The following is an 18,723-nucleotide window of genomic DNA, read 5'->3' on the forward strand; positions in this document are numbered from 1 at the left end:
TGGCTTCATGCCCAGATGTGTACCATGTTCACTGTGCAATGATCCCAGCAGTGTGTGGCTTCATGCACCAGCGTGTGCCGTGTTCACTGTGCACTGATCCCAGCCATGCCTGGCTTCAGGCCCAGATGTGTACCATGTTCACTCTGTGTACTGATCCCAGCAGTGCGTGGCTTCATGTGCCGGCGTGTGGCCATGTGCTGTGACTCAGGGTCATTTTCTCACCGACCTTCCCCTTTTTACTTCCTGTCCCTTCCTGCAGGCAACCATTGGTGCTTCTGGTGTAAGAACCCTTGAGTTCTTCTGACCAAGTATCTTCCTTCCCTTGGTCCGTGTGTTCGGCAGGACAGCAGGAAGCTCCTGCTTGGGCTCACAGCCTCAGTCACTGGCAGATGCACGTAGCCCCGCCTCTGCCCCTGTGAGAGGCCCTGAGCCCCTCCTCCTCGCCTCAAACCCGGCTCTAGTTCCCAGCATCCTCCGTGCTGCTGACAGCTCTGAGTATGCACACCACCCCGAAGCCCCACTCCAGTCACCCTGAGACCCCACTCCACTGTGAGACCCCCACTAGTCACCTTGAGGCCACACACAAGTCACCCCATGTTCCACTTGAGCCATCCAAGGCCCCAGTTGAGTCACCGCAAGACCCCACTTCCCAGCGGTCTTGCCTGCGTGACCCTTTGGGGACTGTCAGGATGGCTTTGTCGTCCTTTTATGTCGTCGTTGGATGATGTCGCCTTGGTGCGACACCCTCTTTTGGCTCTTAGTACAATCACGTCAGCAGGAGAAGGATGGGCACTCTCCTCCCGTGCAATGAACTGCCTCTGAAAACCTAGCGGAGCTCAGCTCTGGCTCAGTTCCGACGCGATGGTTCTGACTTGACGGTTCCCGACAACAAGCTCGGCTTAGAGACACTTGGCTGTTTTGCAGGTCTGACTCCTGAGACACTCGTGGTGCTAGAAGAAGTGATGAAGAAATCCACGTTTATTTTACAAACCATGATGCCTTACTGGGAGGCTGTCGTGGTCAAGTTCAGGTCCCGCAGGTAGGCAGCACAGTGCCCTTGTTGCCAACTTGAGGCCTTTCCTCAGAGCCCTGAGTCCCCGGCTCCTCTGCTGCCCGGCGTGCTGCCCGGCATGCTGCCCTGCGTGCTGCCCTGTGTCCACTGAGAGCTCTGGGGCTGTGGTCTGCAGGGATTACTGCTGCCAGCACAAGGGCACACCCCCCTGCAGGTTTGAATCCACAATAGCTCTGACTAAGAAAGGCAGCCTCCTATGTGATTTCCAGCCTCAGAAAGCCCACCGGAAGTTCAGTTGTGTGTTGGTCTGACTGAAAAGCAGTGAGGGAGGGAGTGATTGATACATGCACGTGTACATATGTATGTATACGTGTGTATTTAATGTATTTATTAATTTTGCTTTCTTACCATGGAGGGTGGAGGGACGGCGCAGAAGGGGAAGGCCCCCTATGAGGTGGATCGATTCAGTGACTGGGGTAATCGGGATGGGTGTGTCAGAGGCAATGAGATTGGCACAGGATAAAGCACGGTTTAGGGCTGTTGTACATAGGGTCGCTATGAGTCACAAGCGACTCGACGGCACATAACAACAACCACAACCATGAATGACTGGATTTGGCACATTAACCTGCAGTGAAGTGATAAAGTGGGCCGAGGTCAGAATCTGCTGCCTTCTCACCACTCTTCTTGTTGTTGTGTGCTGTTGAGTTGCCTGCAACTCATAGTGACCCTATGTACAACAAACAGCCCTAAACGCTGCTCTATGCTGTGCCGATCTTACTGTCTCTGACACACCCATCCCGATTACCCCAGTCAGTGAATCAAGCCACCTCATCAAGGGTCTTCCTCTCCTGAGCTGTTTGTTTGCTTGGCTCCACAATCAACACTCTTGGTACCAGCAGCCAGGAAATCAAGAGGTGAATTGCATTGGGAAAGTCAGCTGTCAGGGATCTCTCTAGAGTACTGAAGAGCAATGACATCAGTCTGTAGACTAAGGGGCACTTGATCAAGGCCATAGTCTTTATATTTGCTTGCTATGCATTAGAGAGCTGGACAATTACTGGGAATGATAGATACAGAATTGATGTCTTTGAGTTGTGGTGCTTGAGAAGAGTGTTGAATATTCCATGGACGGCCAGGACAATGAACCAGTTTGCCCTTGAGAGGGTGAAGCCAGCCTGCTCCTTGTGGGCGAGAATTCTGAGGTTTCATCTGACGTACTTTGGGCATGTTGCATGGAGAGACCAGTCCTTGGAGAGGGACGTCATGGTTGGCAGAGTGAAGGGACGGAGAAAGAGAGGGAGGCCATCAATGAAAGGGATTGATACAGTGACTGGGGTAGTGCGTGTAGGTATGTCAGAGACAGTCAGGTTGGCACAGGGTAGAGCAGGTTCCAGCACCATTGTACATAGGGTCACTATGAGTCACAGGTGACTCCATGGCACAACAATCACTACCACCACCACCATGAATGAGGTGAACCGACGTTGAGTCCTGTGTGAGGGCATTAAAGACACTACTGCTTTGTCTTTATGCAGTTCTGTTCCCTCAGGATCAGACCACACACTTCGTAGAGACATCAGTAAGACTAATGCGCTGACTTTTCATTCTGTTGAGGCTTCATTTTCTGGGCACATTTGTTTTAAATAGTTGAAAACCACTGCTCTGACAAGTTCTGGTTCTCATATTAGCAGGAACTAAAGCATTTCCCAATGTCAGGGCCAGTGGTGACTCCAGTCCGGAATCCTCCCCTCCCCTGGGGAGACTCTTAAGTCGGTTCCTGCTTGGTGCCCTTCACACGTGACCACTGCCCACCGTGGATGGAGTCCTGCCTGTGGCTGTGGTGCTGAGGGATTTCAGTAGAGCTTGCAGACCAAGACTTGGACAAAAGGCCTAGTGATCTAAAAACCCTCCACCTCAAGTCTGTGTGTCGGAGTGCTTGGGTCCCGTGTCCCACGTGGGGCGGCTCTGAGCTTGGAATCTTCCTCGCCAGCACCCCATCCAGTGCTGGTCTGCAGTGGTTCTGCTGTCCTGATGTCAGCCTTGCCTTCTGAGTGGGGGACTCATACTTCTTCTTTTTCCTCCAATTTCTAGGTTTGCTGACTGCGTGGTGCTGTTACTAACACAGTTGGAAGCAGGCCTTCGCAGAGTGTTCACCATGGTGAACAGGTGTCCAGAGAGACTTCTGACAGCCGAGGTACGCATGCTCAGCCCTGGGGATGGCTGTCAGAAAATTGTTAGTAGGGTTTCTGTGTCTACGCGAGGCTTTGTTCTTTAAAAATAGACTTTTATTTTTAATATTTGTTTGTTCTTAGAATGATTTCTTTATAGCTAAGATTTTCTTTAGAAGGCTCGACTTTGGCACTTTGTATCATCCCTATTTTATAGGCTTTCTATACTTATTTGTGATTGCGCTTGGTCTGTAATTTTTCTTGCTCATTGGTTACACTAGTAATTCTTGCCATAAAATCACTTACTATCCTTGTTAGGCACAGATTTAACCAAGAAAGGTAATGCAGAGTCTTCACTTAAGATCCTAGGGCAAAATATTGCGACAGGCTGCATGCTTGCTGTGCGTGAGTGATGTGTGTCTCCTTTGTCACAGGGGAAGCGTGTCTGTCCTTCTGTCTCCTCTGTCACAGGTGCAGTGTGTCCGTCCCTCTCTCTCCTCTGTCACAGGGCAGCGTGACCATCCCTCTGTCACAGGGGCAGCATGTCTGTCCCTCTCTCTCCTCTGTCACGGGTGCAGTGTGTCCATCCCTCTCTCTCCTCTGTCACAGGGGCAGCGTGTCCGTCCCAGTGATGTTGTGAAGGCTGTTGTAAGAGTTAGAAGTCGCCCAGAGTGCCTGCTGTGCAGCAGTGCATGGAGGCCTTCACATGATCATCTTAGGCTCCTACGGTGTTGGGGTGCACGTGTCAGCTCCTGGTGGCAGAGTCTGACCCTCGACCTGTTTTTCTCTGTGCTGCTGTCTCAGACCCCCAGACTCCGCTTACCATCCCCTTTTATCAGTCCTCCGCCTTGGCTTCCGGCACCTCTCTCAGTTCCCTTTGACATGGCGTTGGAGGCTGTCAGCAGCCTTCTTCATAGACTGGAGATGGTCTGTGGTTAGAAGGGTTCACACATTTGACTGTGTGCTAGAATTGTTTTCGTTTTGAACAGTGTTGCTGCCTTCTTATTTTGCTATAATAATCTTAATCCTTTTCTGTCCTTTCTGAAGTCCACAGCTCTTTACACCACCTTGGATGAGGTAAGCAGCTTCTAAAACATAAAATAAAATACAAATTAAAGATCAACATACTTACATTAAAATGTTGATAGCAGTATAAAATAGAAGACACCATAGAGTTAAGATTCAGTACGATTTCTAAAGTTACAGAAGGTGCAAGTTGGGTGCTGAGACAGACCTGCTTAGCAGGTGGGCTGGAGTGAAGGCTGCATCTTGGGCTGTGGTCACCCCTCAGGTGTGGCAGATGAGGCGCACATTCCATACTCTGCCAGGATGCCAGGTGCCCACTGATCATGTTATCTGCAGTGGACAGTGGCATGGCCACCGCGGAGCTTTCTGGGAGGGGCCTGTCATCCCCGTGTATAGACAGGTCTTCACTGTGAGGTCGTGGGGAGTGTCCTTCCTCCTTCCAGCATGCTGCCACGTGGTCAGCCCAAGGAGCTGTGGCCCCCGTGCGGTGTGTCCCTGTCAGGCAGCCAACGTGCCCATGCGGTGAAGTGCGGGACAAGTTAGCGTGCCTGCTGGACGGCCAGGGGGCTGTTCGCCATGTTATCTGCCACACGCTTTCTGCTGTGAGGGTCTGATTACCAGAGCCAGTGTGGTCGTGTCTGTGAGGGGCTGCGGTGCTTAGACTAACCTAGTTAAGGTGGTCACATCTCAGTATGGTGGTTCAGGAGTTAAATTAACGTACTTGGTGTGGTCATGTCTAGTGGGCTAGGCCAGGGTTAGATTAATTTATTTAGTGTGGTCCCATCTGTGTGGGTTAGTTGGAAGTTAGATGAGTTAGTGAGGTGACTTTTGTGTGGGTTAGGTGAGGGTTAGATGAATTAGTGAGGTCACTTCTGTGTGGGTTTGGTGAGGGTTGGATGAGTTACGGTGATCACATCTGTGGGGGTTAGGTGGGGGTTAGATGAGTTAGTGAGGTCACATGCATGAGGTGAGCCCTCTGCGAGTGAAGTGACTCTGGTGTGGGCTCATGTCCATCTCTATGTTGTCCTTCACTGTTGAGTTGGAACAAACTCACAGCTGATCTTCTAGTAGGTTTTCAGAGGCAATAAATCACACTGCACATTGCCCATTTTTCACCCTCCTAGCAGTTAATGGATTTGAACCAAGTACCTTTGGAACATATTACACCAAAGGTACAGTATCTGAGTTGTATGAGTGCATGAGTGTGTGCATGTAGTTACTAATCCCCTGACTCATTGGTTCATGATATTGCAGATTTTGGCAAAAGACTTGAGAGATGGTGAAATGAACCAGCTTCCACTCTTCCTTGGGGAACCTGCCATGGTAAAGTAATCTGTCTCTCCAAGCCCAACTCTCATTCTGTAGATGCCATTACAATTTGTCATATACTTAGGATTTCCTTGAAATTTTACTTTTTCCCCTTATTATCTTCATTTATTTATTTGTTTGGCTTTTAGCAAATAGAAATACATTTTTTAAAATTTTATTTTCTTAATTTTAATGAACATTTACAGAGATTTGGGATTTTCATTCATTCATTGTTGTACCTTTTTTTTACCCCTCCTCCCCCCAGTTTGCTCTTCTCTTTGAAAAGCAAAAGATAAACTTCTTCGTTGGTATATTGTCCCCCCGCCCCAAATGCACTCCACTATGCAACCTTAATTTTGGATTCCTGTGATAATCATAATATGCTATCATATATCACTTTTAAACTGTTCTCTCCCTCATCTGTTTCAATTCAGTATACATAATCTATCCAGTTTTTCTCAGTCTCCTCCCAACGCCGAGGTCAGTCCTGCTTTACAACAGTGGCACCATGCAGTATTTGTCCTTTTGTGCCCGAGATACTTCACTCAGCATTATGTCCTCAGCATTATGTCCTCCAGGGTCACCCATTTTGAATACTATTACATGAGTTCCTTGTTTTTGAATGCAGCATAGTATTCCATTGTGTGAATATACCACAGTTTCCCTGTCCCTTCGTTTGTTGATGGACACTTAGGTTGTTTCCACCTCCTAGCTATTGTGAACAAAGCTGCAATGAACATAGGTGTGCATGTATCTGCTTGGATGGCATTCTTTCACACTATCAGAAGCTGGAGTCCAGGCTCAGGATGCCAGGTCCTGGGAAAGACTCTGCAGTCGTGACAACAGTTTTCTACTTAGTGCACTGCCAGTAGATCTGACCCTCCTGGGAGACATCTGTATATCTTAGCCTTCCCATGTCATTGCAGGGCCCTGGGCCCAGAGGACGACTCCCCGTCTAATAATTATTGTTTGGTGATACTGAGGCCTTTTCCTTCTTACTTTTAGGAGCCCGAGTTCTAATCTCTCCTCCATTAAGATTTATGGTCTTGGAAACCCCGAAGCCCATTGAGGATCACCACAAAGCAGAATTCACTTGATAGCAGTGGGTTGTCATTTCTAGGATATTATGTTGAATTTATATCTTCCTAGTGTCCAGGAGCGCTCAGTCCTTGGAGAAGGACATCATGTTCGGGAGGGTGGACAGACAGTGGAGGAGAGGAAGACTCCAGATGAGATAGATTGATAGAGTAACTGGGGTGATGGGGGTTGGTGTGTGGGAATCAGTGAGACCGGCTCAGGACAGGGAAGGATTCAGAGCTGCTGTACATAGAGTCACTATACATTGCAGGCGACTCAGTGGCACATAACAGCAGTAACATACTATGACAAGTTTGGAAGCAGGTGTGGCATCCACTTCCTAAATAACATATCTCTGGAAACTCTATGAACTTGGATAAATGTCAGTAGTTGTAGAGGGGCTTCAGGCCTTTTGTTCATAGGGTCGCTTTGAGTCATGCTCAGCTTGAAGACAAGCAACATCAAGTGTCCAATTTATATTTTCTTCATGCCCATACCTAGACTAAGAGGCTGCTGTGCAAACAGAACAAGAGAACATTACATGGTTTAAAATTAAGAGAGGACTATGTCAGGGTTACACTCTCTCTCAGTACCTATTCAGTCTGTATGCTGAGCAAGTTACTCAAGAAGCTGGACTCTATGCAGAAGTATGGCATCAAAATTGGAGGGAGATTCATCAATAACCTGTTAGGGTTAGGGTTCTGCAGATGACACACCATGCTTGCTGAAAGTAAGGAGGACTTGAAGCACCTGTTGTAGAAGATTGAAGAATAGAGCCTTCAATATGGATTGCATCTCAACATCAACAACGAAATTCTTAGCACTGGATTGATAGGTAACATTGTGATTGATGGAGAAAAGATGGAAGTTATCAACAGCTTCGTCTTACTTGGATCCACAATCAACAAACACTCTTGGTACCAGCAGTCAGGAAATCAGGAGACTTATTGTACTGGGAAGGTCTGCAGTCAGGGACATGTCCAAATTATTGAGGAACACTGATGTCAGTTTGAGGACTAAAGTGCCTCTGATTTAAGCCATGGTTTTCTGATTGCTTGCTGTCCATCTGAAAGCTGGACAGTGAATAAGGATGACAGAAGAAGAATTGATGCTTTTGAGCTGTGTTGTTGGAGAATAGTGCTGAGCATCCCATGAAATGCCAAAAAAAACCCCAGATATTTCTTGGACAGGGTGCAGCCAGAGTGCTCTTTGAAGTCAGAGGTTCACCTCATATCCTACGCGTGTGTTGCCATGAGGGGCTATTCCTTGGAGGAAGGACGTGATGCTTAGAAAGGCAGAGGGTCAGGAAAGGAGAGGAAGATGATCAGCCAGGTAGATTGACACGGTGACTGCTGCAGTGGGCTCCTGAGTGTCAGGAAGTGTGCTCAGGACAGAACAGGTCTTGTGTCAAGAAGTGCAAGGAACACACAGGATAGGACAGGCCGTGTGTCGGGAAGTGAGAAACACACAGAACAGGTCGTGTCAGGGTGTGAGGAACACACAGGACAGGTCGTGTCAGGGTGTGAGGAACGTGCAGGACAGGACAGGTTGTGTGCCAAGGTGTGAGCAGGACAGGACAGGTCATGTGTCAGGGTGTGAGGAACGTGCAGGACAGGACAGGTCGTGTCAGGGTGTGAGGAACGTGCAGGACGTAGGATAGGACAGGGGTTCAGATCTGTCCATGCTGTGGCTGTGGACCATAGTCGACTCAGTGGCTCCTAACAACATCAACAAGTGCCCATTTTGCAAATATTCAGAGCCTTAGGGAAAAGTTGTGCACTTACTGTTAGTGCCTACTCTCCCCTCGTCTGGTACCACAGTGTAGGTGGTGTCAGAGTTCGGGGCCACGTGGGCAGAGGCAGGCTGAGCAGGTCCTGGGAGGCAGGGGTGGCCTTAATACCTGATTCTGGCTCTCTGGGCATCGAGCCTTTTGTTCCTAAAAAAAAAGACACTCAAAGGGCTCGGTTCTTTTCCTTCTGGAAGTACGCCCCATCCCTTGGCCCTAGGTCTGACCTTGCTCCCTCTTGCCCTCGGGGAGTGTCCAAGCCCATGGCAGAGCTGCTGGCCTCAGAGGCTGCAGAAGGTGAAAGACAGAACAAAACCCCAAGTTCAAAGCAGGAATGAGGAAAGGAGTTTCGGGGGCCTTGCTGTTTTGAGTTAAGTGTGGTCTCTTGTTGCAGACCAAGGGTCCCAAAGAATGGAATAATTTTATAATTATTAGTAAAGAGACAAACAGCCAGGAATGAGATAGAGCAGAGAGCATAAAACAGGGGGCCAGCAGTTCTCGACTGAAGACCCCAAGCCAAGCTTCTCTGATCTTTATTGAAAATTATCAGGAAGTAAATCACAAAGATAATTCAATGCAAATGAAGCCAAGCTCTTTCTATTGAAAACCTTCTGCTTGGCTCAGGAAGGAGGGGTTCACAAATGTAAGAATTTGGTTTACCCTTAACTATTAACCTTGATGCCTCAGGGTGAACTCTAGCTCAGGAAGTAATACTCCCTCAGTAGGGGGCCCCTTGCTGTCTCCTGTCTTGCACGGAACAAACAGCTCACCTTCTAGGATCTGCCACAAGAGAAATCCTAACTTATAAATCTGTAATTCCATCAATTCCTGAACAAGGGTTTTCATATAATATTTGATATAAAGTTTGTCTCTGAAGAGTGAGTTGACATTTGGAGGAAGCCAAGACAGACCTCGTCCCACTTAACAGTCCTGACTTTAGCTGGTCCTCAGAGCACCGTCTGCCCAGCTGAGGGGCCACTTAATCGGCAGGAAGTCAGCTGCAGGCAGCTCTGACTGGCCTGTGTCCTCCAGGAGCAGCCTCTGCCACCTGCCCCTCATGTCTCAGTCCCTCTGTTCTGCTTGACCTGACAAGCCTCCCCCAGGGCCATGCTCTCCTTCCAGCCCTCCCCTGGTTCTGTCTGTGTTTTCACAGCCCTCCGCTTTGTGTCTGCTTGTCTGCACCCTCTGAAGAGCCCACTCTGGGAGGCAAGGCCCTGCTTTCTCCCCATCACTGCCTTGTGGTGTCCCTGGTTGTCCTATGTGCATTGCAAATACTTAGGCCGCATGAGAGTGGATGTGGATGTGGATGTAGTGTGGAGCCAGAACCAGAGACCACGATGAGACTAGTCTTACGGTGAATCCTGTGGCCCTGCTAACAGGACATGTCCTCTGTCTGTCTGAAGGAATTCCTCTGGGACTTCTTGAACCATCCGGAGGGCCCTCGACTGAGAGACCGCTTGAGCCACGGAGAGGTCAATGCAGATGAACTGCTGGGACAGGCAGCCCACCAGCTGCTTGCTTTTTCCATTGTGCTCTTACTCAAGTTCACAGAGGGAGAGGTCGCATCATCACTCAAGGTACAGGGTGAGGCCGGGCTAGCTGGATCCGCTTGCTGTGATTCCCCGTCAGATGTAACTTGGAGTCACTCTGGTGCCGGCGGTCAAGGTGAAGTGTGAGGCAGGGTTAGCAAGACCCAGCTGCAGCCGTGCATTTAAGATAGAATTCACTCTTCATCTTCTGCTGGGATTTGTCTAAGTCACAGCCTACCTCGAGTACTTCACTGAGAATAGACTACGTGTGTGCAGTCTACTCACAGACAGTGCCAAAGCAATACATAGTGCTTTATCCAGCCTAAAACTTTACCCCTTTTCTTAATAACACTACTGCCTTTGTTTTTAGCACAGCTAGGGTGTTGAGATCCAATAAGAAAATAAAACAGCGTTGGCAAGATGCATGGACATTCTTGCATCTCTTTTAAATTTTAAATTGGTGGTGTAGGATGTTTTACATCTGTGTGCTTTTAATTTTTCATTTTGGAAGAAATAATCTTTTTTTTTTTTAAGAAATAATCTTGATCAGGATTTTTGTTACCTATATTTCAGCTTTCTTCAGATTTATATATAACTAGTGCTGTGGAAATGGTTTGAAAGTTCACACAACAGAACAGTTAGTGAGAGAGGTCAGCATGGTGGAGGACACCTGTGGTCCATTGTTTGTCTTTTTAAGGCAGCACTGTTCAGAGTTGTGTTGCTGGTGTGGTGCACGGCCCTGCCAGAGCTCCCTCATGTCCGGTCTTCAGAACTGTTTGAAGGAATAGCATGGAAACCAGAGCCCTTGTCGGGCAGCAGGGAAACCTCACTGGAAGAAGTAACCAAACTCTTGTTTCTCTTTCCTTAACTAGGATAAGGCAGAAATAAAGGCTTTGATCGACATTGCAGAAGCCTATAGTTCTAGGTGCCATCCTGCTGCTCAGCTGAAGAAGCAGGTGACAGGTGTGGGCTGGGGAGGGTCTGAGGTTGTGGCAGGTGACAGGTGTGGGGCCTTGGGAGGGTCTGAGAGTGTAGTAGGTAACAGGTGTGTGGTAGGTAACAGGTGTGGGCTGGGGAGGGTCTGAGTGTGGCAGGTGACAGGTGTGGGCTGGGCAGGGGTCTGAGATGACGTTGAGCACTCAGGTGGCTGAGTGGCAGCAGGGGGCTGCATACAGGTCTTGGGCTGTGTGGGCCAGTATGTCTGCCTTACTGCTGGACATGGCCCTTGCTGTGGGACATGGGCCAGGGCTCAGCCTTCCGGGGTCTTGGAACACACCTTGAAGTGGCTTTGGCACTGATGTTTACTTCCTGGAGTGTTCCAGTATCTAATGGACGTAGAGTGGACCTCCTGACGTTGTTGCTGTTGTGCTGTTGAGTTGGAACCACCTCATAACTGATCCTCCAGCGGGTTTTCAGGGGCTGTAGATCGCACGGAGATAGATCGCATGGACACCGCCCATCTTCCTCTCAAGGAGCAGCTGGTGGCTTCCAGCCATTGAGTTGGCAGCGCCAAATGAATGTGCAATCAGCTGCAAGCCCTGGCTGTCCTCAGAGCAGAGCCAGGGCTTATATTGAAGACCAGGAGCAGGCCACAAGCTTAGCATTCCTGCTGGAGGCTCCAGGATTTGACTCCCTGAGGACCTTTCCTCTCTGTGGTTGTGAAGGGTGTCGCTCCCTGGAAATGGACGCACAAGGTTGTCCTCCAAAGGTGTGCATAATCATGGACTCTGGAGGGCTGCCCAGGAACCTGAGGGAAGCATGGCTTTGGAATGAGCAGGGCTCAGCTGACTCTTGGGAAGGTTGTGTCGCTGAGAGGCTGTCACATTGAGCAGTGCCCTAGCCGCCGGGCTTCATTAGCTTACAGCTTCTTCCTCATTTCAGTTGTTCTTTCATCTACTGGGCATGGGGTCTTGATCCTGTTCTCAAGGTCACTGTGTTCTAGTGTTTCTGATGCCTAAAAGGTGACCACCACCATTTTATTCTCACAATTTTGTGGATCAGAGGTTGAAGGTGGCTTGGTTAGGCCATCCCTGCCAGACCTCTCAGTGGCTCCATCAGAGCTCTGCTGGCTTGCTGACCAGTCCATTTCATGGTCAGAGGTAAGCGGACACCCAGGGAACACCTCCACACTAGGACTGGCAGTTGAAGCAGAGCAGATAACTGGGGGGGGGGCAACCATGCCGTCACCTCACTCGCCACAGATCATTCAGCCTCACTGTCCAGGGTCCTTCTGATAACAGGTCAGTCAAAAAGGAAAGTTTTCATTTAGAGGAAGAAGATGCCAGCCCACCTCTCTGGGGACTTAGTGGGAGTAGGAAGGGGTGCTGGCCTCAGAGGAGGACTTGAAGGAGGGCTGTTGGCCCCTAGGGGCTCAGGAGGGATACTTGTCTACTTGTGTAGGGAACCCCATACGGGTATGTCAGAGGAGTTTGTGGACATGTTTTAGAGCCACTGGATATAGTAACGACTTGGGAGTCCCAGCTGGTTTCCCAGGCCTTGTATAATATATTGAGTAACTGTTACCTACCTTTGCCGTAAGTAGAGCTCTAGTGGCCCAGTGGTAAGGAACTGCCCTCCCAACCTAAAGGCCCACTGCTTGAATCCATCAGCTCCTCTGTGGGAGGAAGATGGGCAGTCTCCTTCTGTTTGATTATCCTGAAAACCTGTTGGAGGGTCAGCTGTGAGTTGGTTCTGACTCAGTGGGACACAGCAACATAACAACAACCCTTACTTTAAAATACTGTAAGACCCATCCAGTGTGAAAACAATGTATACGAACTGGGTAAGAAAAACAGAATAAAAGAAAAATTTTATTTTAAATTAAAAAAAATACTGCAAGACCTGCAACGTTTTAAACATGTTTTCCCCGCTGAAGGCTGACTAGAATCATCTGTACTGTTTCTAAAAATGTACTGGTAAGTTTTAACCAATGCTGGGCTCTCTCTCAGGTGCTGCTCTGTGAGGAAAGCATCCGCACTTGGCCGGCTCTTCCTTTACATGAGGAGCTGCTTCCTGAAACAGCCAGGTACATCTCTGAGACTGGTGGTCAGTAACAGCAGTGCCAACAAAACTCCCCAGCCAGCTGGCCACAGCAGACCTGGAGGCGGCCTGCCTGGAGGCAGGGGCCAGTGCAGACGGGCTGTTCAGCTCCGACACAGGAGCACAGGAGGAGGCAGGCTGGTGGCCAAGATGGTGATGATGATGAAGGGAACAGTGGGGACGAGGTGGCCAGTGTGAATACAGGTGGCTCACGCGGCTTCTGCCCCGTCCTTTCCCAGCAGATCCCCTGGTCTCAGCACGTTGTGCCGTGCACTGTTACTGCTGCTGTAGTGGCTTCTCATTTATACCTGTGAACTGTGACGGTTGGCTGTGTGTGCCATTGAGTCAACCACAACTCAGTGAACCTGTGAACAGTAGATCAGACCTTACCCTGTCCTACTGCGTCCTCACCGTCTGTCACACACAAGTCCATTGTTACGGTCACTGTATCACTGCGTCTAGTTGAGGGTCTTCTTTGCTAACACTCTACCTTTCCCAGCACACTGCCTTTTTCTACGATGTCATGAAAGTGATACCACATTTTCAACCTGGGAGCTGTGGAGTTATCTCCCACTTTACACAGGGGTTCTGTGGTGATCTCTCATTTTCCGTTAGGTATTGTGTTGTTGCTTTTGTTGTGTGCCATCAAGTAGGAACCAACTCATAGCGGACCCTCTAATGGGTATTTGAAGGCATTAGATTGCGTGAGAGGGGATTTGGCAGAGCACTGAGTGGGTTTGAACTGCATGCCTTTGGGATTGCAGTACAGATGTCTTAATTCTACCTTTGGGAAAACTGAGTGGCAGATTCAGTGCTTTGCTTTCTGAAGCATTAGCAGTAAACACTTTCTCTGAGCCCTACGATGGATATTTTGCACCTGCATATTGCTGATTACTTTAAAGCTTAAGTTTCTGTATTTTTGCTTGTTTATCATTGTTCTAATCAGTACAGCATTTACATATCACTTTGCTTTACTGAGGTAACTTGTGTTTGCTGTGCTGCTGAAAGCTGTGCCACAGATATGTCACGTGAGGGAGGGATCATCCAGAGAGAACAGGCTTTAATAGAGATCCCGGATTAAGACAGATGTGGAAGCAGGATTGACCATCTACTTCTTACATAACAGGTCTTTGAAAATTGTATGAACAGTAGAGGAACATGGATAGTTACAGTATTAGAGGTAGAGACCAGTTTGGAAGTCAATCAAAATGAACAGAAGCAGCTACAAACGTCCTTGGATAGTTGGAATATGGCACGTAAGAAGTATGAGTGCTGGAAAACAAGAAGTTGTGGAAAATGAAATGGATTGCATGAATATCAACATTTGAGCATTAGTGAGATGACCACTTTGAATCAGGCATATGGTATATATTATGCCAAGAATGAAAACCAGAGGAAGAATGGTGATGCATTCATTGTTAAAAAGACACTTTCAAGTTCTATCCTGAAGTGCAGTGTTGTGAGTGAAAGGATATTATCATATGTATACAAGGAAGACCTGTTAAAGGGCTGTTACCTATTATTCAAATATGTGGTTTAATAGCTAAAGCCAAGGCTGAGGAGATTGAAGATTTTTTACCAAATTTGCAGCCAAGACTGACCAAACATACAATCAAGATGCATTAATAGTAACAGGAGATTGGAATCAGAAGTTGGGAAAAATGAGAAATGGTAGTTGGAAAGCACAGATTTTGTGACAGAAATGAGGCCAGAAAGAGAATGATTGAATTTTGTATGTTCATGATATGTTCACCACAAATATCTTTTAAAAAAACCCACAAATGTCAACTTTACATATGGACCTCCCCAGATGGACTGCATAAGAATCAAAGTGACTACATCTGCGGAAAAAATTCATTGGAGAAGATCAGTATCAGCAGTCACAACCAGTTCAGATGCTCACATAGAACAGACTATCAGTTACGCATTTGCAAGTTCAAATTGAGGCTGAAGAAAACGAAAATAAATTTACAAGAATCAAAATATGACCTTAAGTCTATTTAAAAATCATCTTAATAATAGGTTTGATGCATTGAACATTAGTGATAAAAGACCAGGTGAGTTGTGGGATGAAATCAAGGATCTCATTCATGAAAAGTGCAAAAGATTACTACACAGACAGAGGAGAAAGAAAAACCCAGAATGGATCTTAGAAGAGACTATGAAAATTGCACTAAAAGTTCGAGACGCTAAAACAGAGGTTGACGTGAAAGAGCTGAACAGAAGATTTCAAAGGGCAACTCAAGAAGACAAACCCAAGTATTACAATGGAATGTGCAGAGAGTTGGGATTTGGAAGTAAAAAAGAAAGAACATACTTGGCATTTGAAAAAATACTGAAAACCAGATTCAAGCCTTAGGTTACAATGCTTAGAGATTTTTTTTTTAAGAGGTGTTTTTTGTTGTTACATGCTGTCAGGTTGCCTGTGACTCATAATGACCGTATGTGCAATAGCCCTAAACCATGCTTTGTCCTATGCTAATCTTATTGTCTCTGGCAGACCGATCCCTATTACCCTAGTCACTGAATCAATCCATCTCATCGAAGGTCTTCCTCTCTTTCACTGTCCCTCCACCCTCTCAAGTGTGACATCCCTCTCCAAGGACTGGTCCTGCCTTGCAACATGTCCCAAGTATGTCAGATGAAGCTTCAGAATCCTTGCCTCCAAGGAGCAGCCTGGTCTTACCCTTTCTAGGACAAACTTGTTTGTTTCCTTAGCAGTCCATTATATATTCAGTACTCTTTTCCAGCACCACAGCTCAAAGGCATGGATTCTCTTTTCTATTATCCCTAGTCATTGTCCAGCTTTCTGATGCATGGCAAGTAATTGCAAAGACCATGGCCTGGATTAGGTGCACCTGTCTCTAGACTGACATCATTGCTCTTCAGTACTTTGGAGAGGTCTCTGACAGCAGACTTTCCCGGTACAATTTGTCTTTTTATTTCCTGAGTGCTGTTTCCAAAAGTCTTGAATGATCTAAGAAGCATATAAAGAAGATGGAGGGAAGATGCACAATTACTGTACCAGGAAGAAGAACTGGGCAACACTGATATACAGAATCACTGTACCAGGAAGAACAGACCAGCACTAAGACACAGAATCACTGTACCAGGTAGAACTGGACAACAGTGAAATATTTCTAGAATTACCATATGATCAACAGCCAGTGATAATGATGGAAGAAGTTCAGATTGAAGGAGTTGATGGAACACAAATTGACATGTTTCAGCTAGCAGATACAGCCCTGGATTCTCTTACCAGGCTGTGAAAAGAAATTTGGAAGATAGCTGCTAGGCCTGCTGACTGGAAGAAATCCTATTCTCTTTCCCCCCAAAAAGGTGACTCAACAGAATGTAGAAGTTATTGGTCAATGTCATTATTATCACATACAAGTAAAATACAGCAGAAGATCATTCAAAAATGGCTATAACAGTACATAGAGAACTGTCAGAAGTTCAGTCAGGATTTAGAAGAGACTGTGGCACCAGGGATGTAATTTCTGATGCTGGATGGATCCTGGCTGAAATGATATCTGTTTGTGCTTTGTTGACTATGAAAAGGCATTTGGCTGTGTGGATCCTAACAAATTATGGCTAACATTGAGAAGAATGGGAAGTCCAGAACACTTAATTGTGCTCCTGCAAAGTGATACCTTAGACCGAGAGGCTGTTGTGCAAACCGAAAAAGGGAACACTATTGTTGTTTTTATGTTCTGTTGAATACAACTCATAGTGGCCCTGTGGACAGCAGATCTGAGCCCCATCCTATCCTGTGTCATCTTCACACTTCCTGACACCTTAGAGGCCATTGCTGCAGCCACCATGTCAGTCCACCTAGTTGAAGATCTTCCTCTCCATTGCCAAACCTCCAACCTTCCAAGCATCGTCCCTGAAGTATGTGAGGCGAAGCCACATCCTTGTCTCCAAAGAGCACTCTGGCTGCACCCTCTCCAAGACATACGTATTTATTTATTCTTTTGGTGGTCCATGAGTTGTTCATTATTCTCTAAACCACAACTCAGAAGGCATCAGGTCTTCTTTTGTCATTTCTGTTCATCGTGCAGCTCTCAAATGCATAGCAAGTGATCATAAAGACCATGGCATGAATCAGACGTACCTTAGTCCTCAAATTGACATCATTACTCCTCATTAATTTGAAGATGTCTGTAACTGCAGACTTTCCCAATGCAATATGTCTCCTGATTTCCTGACTGCTGGTACCAAAGGTGTTAACTGTAGATCCAAGTAAGATGAAGTTGTTGACAGTTTCAATCTCTTCTCCATCCACCATAATGTTGCCTATTGGCCCAGTGGTAAGAATCTTTGTTTTTTTGACATTGAGATGCAATCCAAATTGAAGGCTGCATGCCTCGATCCTCTGCAACAAGTGCCTCAAGTCTTCTTGTTCCCATTCCCAAGAAAGGTGAACCAACTGAACATGGAAACTATCTAGCAATATCATTATTATCACATGCAAGCACATTACTGCTGAAGGTCATTAAAAATGGCTAAAATAGTACAAAGATAGGAGACTGCTAGAAGTTGATTTAGAAGAGGCCATGGACTTTCGGCTTGGAGGAGGCCTTGGTGCAGCTTTCTTCGGTCGTCCCGCATCTGGGTTCATCCGACACCAGCCGCCTCTGCCATGGCGCCCAAGTTCGACCCCAACAAGATTAAAGTCATGTACCTGAGGTGTACTGCTGGGGAAGTCGGTGCCACTTCTGCTCTGGCCCCCAAGATCGGCCCCCTGGGTCTGTCTCCAAAAAAGGTTGGTGATGACATTGCCAAGGCCACCGGTGACTGGAAGGGACTAAGGATTACAGTGAAACTGACCATTCAGAACAGACAGGCCCAGATTGAAGTGGTGCCTTCTGCCTCTGCCCTGATCATCAAAGCCCTAAAGGAACGACCCAGAGACAGAAAGAAGCAGACAAATATTAAGCACAGTGGAAATATCACTTTTGATGAGATTGTTGGCATTGCCCGGCAGATACGACACTGGTCTTTAGCCAGAGAACTCTCTGGAACTATTAAAGAGATCTGGGAACTGCCCAGTCTGTGGGCTGCAATGTTGATGGCCGTCACCCTCATGACATCATAGAAGACATCAGCAGTGGTGCTGTGGAATGCCCAGCTAGCTAAGGAACTGCAGATGAAAATATTTCAATAAAGGATCATTTGTTAACAAAAAAAAAAAGAAGAGGCCATGACACCAGGGACATCTTTGCTAATGTCAGCGTGTCTGTCTGTGCTTTATTGACTGTCTGAAGGCATTTGTCTGTGTGGATCATAACAAGCTGTGGCTGTCTTTGAAAAGAATGAGAGCCCCAGAACACCTAACGGTGCTCATGCAAAATCTATACCTGGACCAGAGGCTGTTGTGCAAACACATCAGGGGAACACTGCATGGTTTAAAATTAAGGGAATGGTCTCAGAGTTATATTCTCTGAAGAGGAGAATGGCATCAGAATTGGAGGGAGACCCATCAACAACCTGCATTATGCAGATGACACAACATTGCTAGCTGAAAGTGAGGAAAAGGAAACACTACATGGTTTCAAATGAAAAAAATTAGAATTATATCCTCTTTCCATACCTGTTTGATCTTTGTGCTGCTTAGATTATTTGAGAAGATGGACCGTGAAGAGAGAGGAATGTGGCATCAAGATAGAAGAAAGATTTATACATAACCTGTATTATGCAGATGGCACCACCTTGCTGAAAGTGAGGAGGACTTGAAGCACTTGCTGCAGAAGTTCAAAGAATACAGCCTTC

General features: G+C 47.1%; 1 protein-coding gene across 1 annotated transcript in view; it reads left to right on the plus strand.

Moving 5' to 3' along the window:
- The window catches only part of ERMARD (ER membrane-associated RNA degradation), a gene marked incomplete at its 5' end in the record, with an annotated part of 44,374 nt that overhangs the window by 21,763 nt on the left and 3,888 nt on the right, over window positions 1-18,723 (plus strand). Inside the window, 7 exons of the mRNA XM_006902407.1 lie at window positions 925-1,039; window positions 3,107-3,209; window positions 4,231-4,260; window positions 5,464-5,532; window positions 9,784-9,957; window positions 10,782-10,865; window positions 12,858-12,934. Coding sequence (XP_006902469.1) covers window positions 925-1,039; window positions 3,107-3,209; window positions 4,231-4,260; window positions 5,464-5,532; window positions 9,784-9,957; window positions 10,782-10,865; window positions 12,858-12,934 — 652 coding nt within the window. The remainder of the gene's footprint in view (window positions 1-924; window positions 1,040-3,106; window positions 3,210-4,230; window positions 4,261-5,463; window positions 5,533-9,783; window positions 9,958-10,781; window positions 10,866-12,857; window positions 12,935-18,723) is intronic.

This window comes from Elephantulus edwardii, unplaced genomic scaffold (assembly GCF_000299155.1).
Source record: "Elephantulus edwardii isolate Elephantulus edwardi_28Jun2011 unplaced genomic scaffold, EleEdw1.0 scaffold00409, whole genome shotgun sequence".
Lineage (NCBI taxonomy): Eukaryota > Metazoa > Chordata > Mammalia > Macroscelidea > Macroscelididae > Elephantulus > Elephantulus edwardii.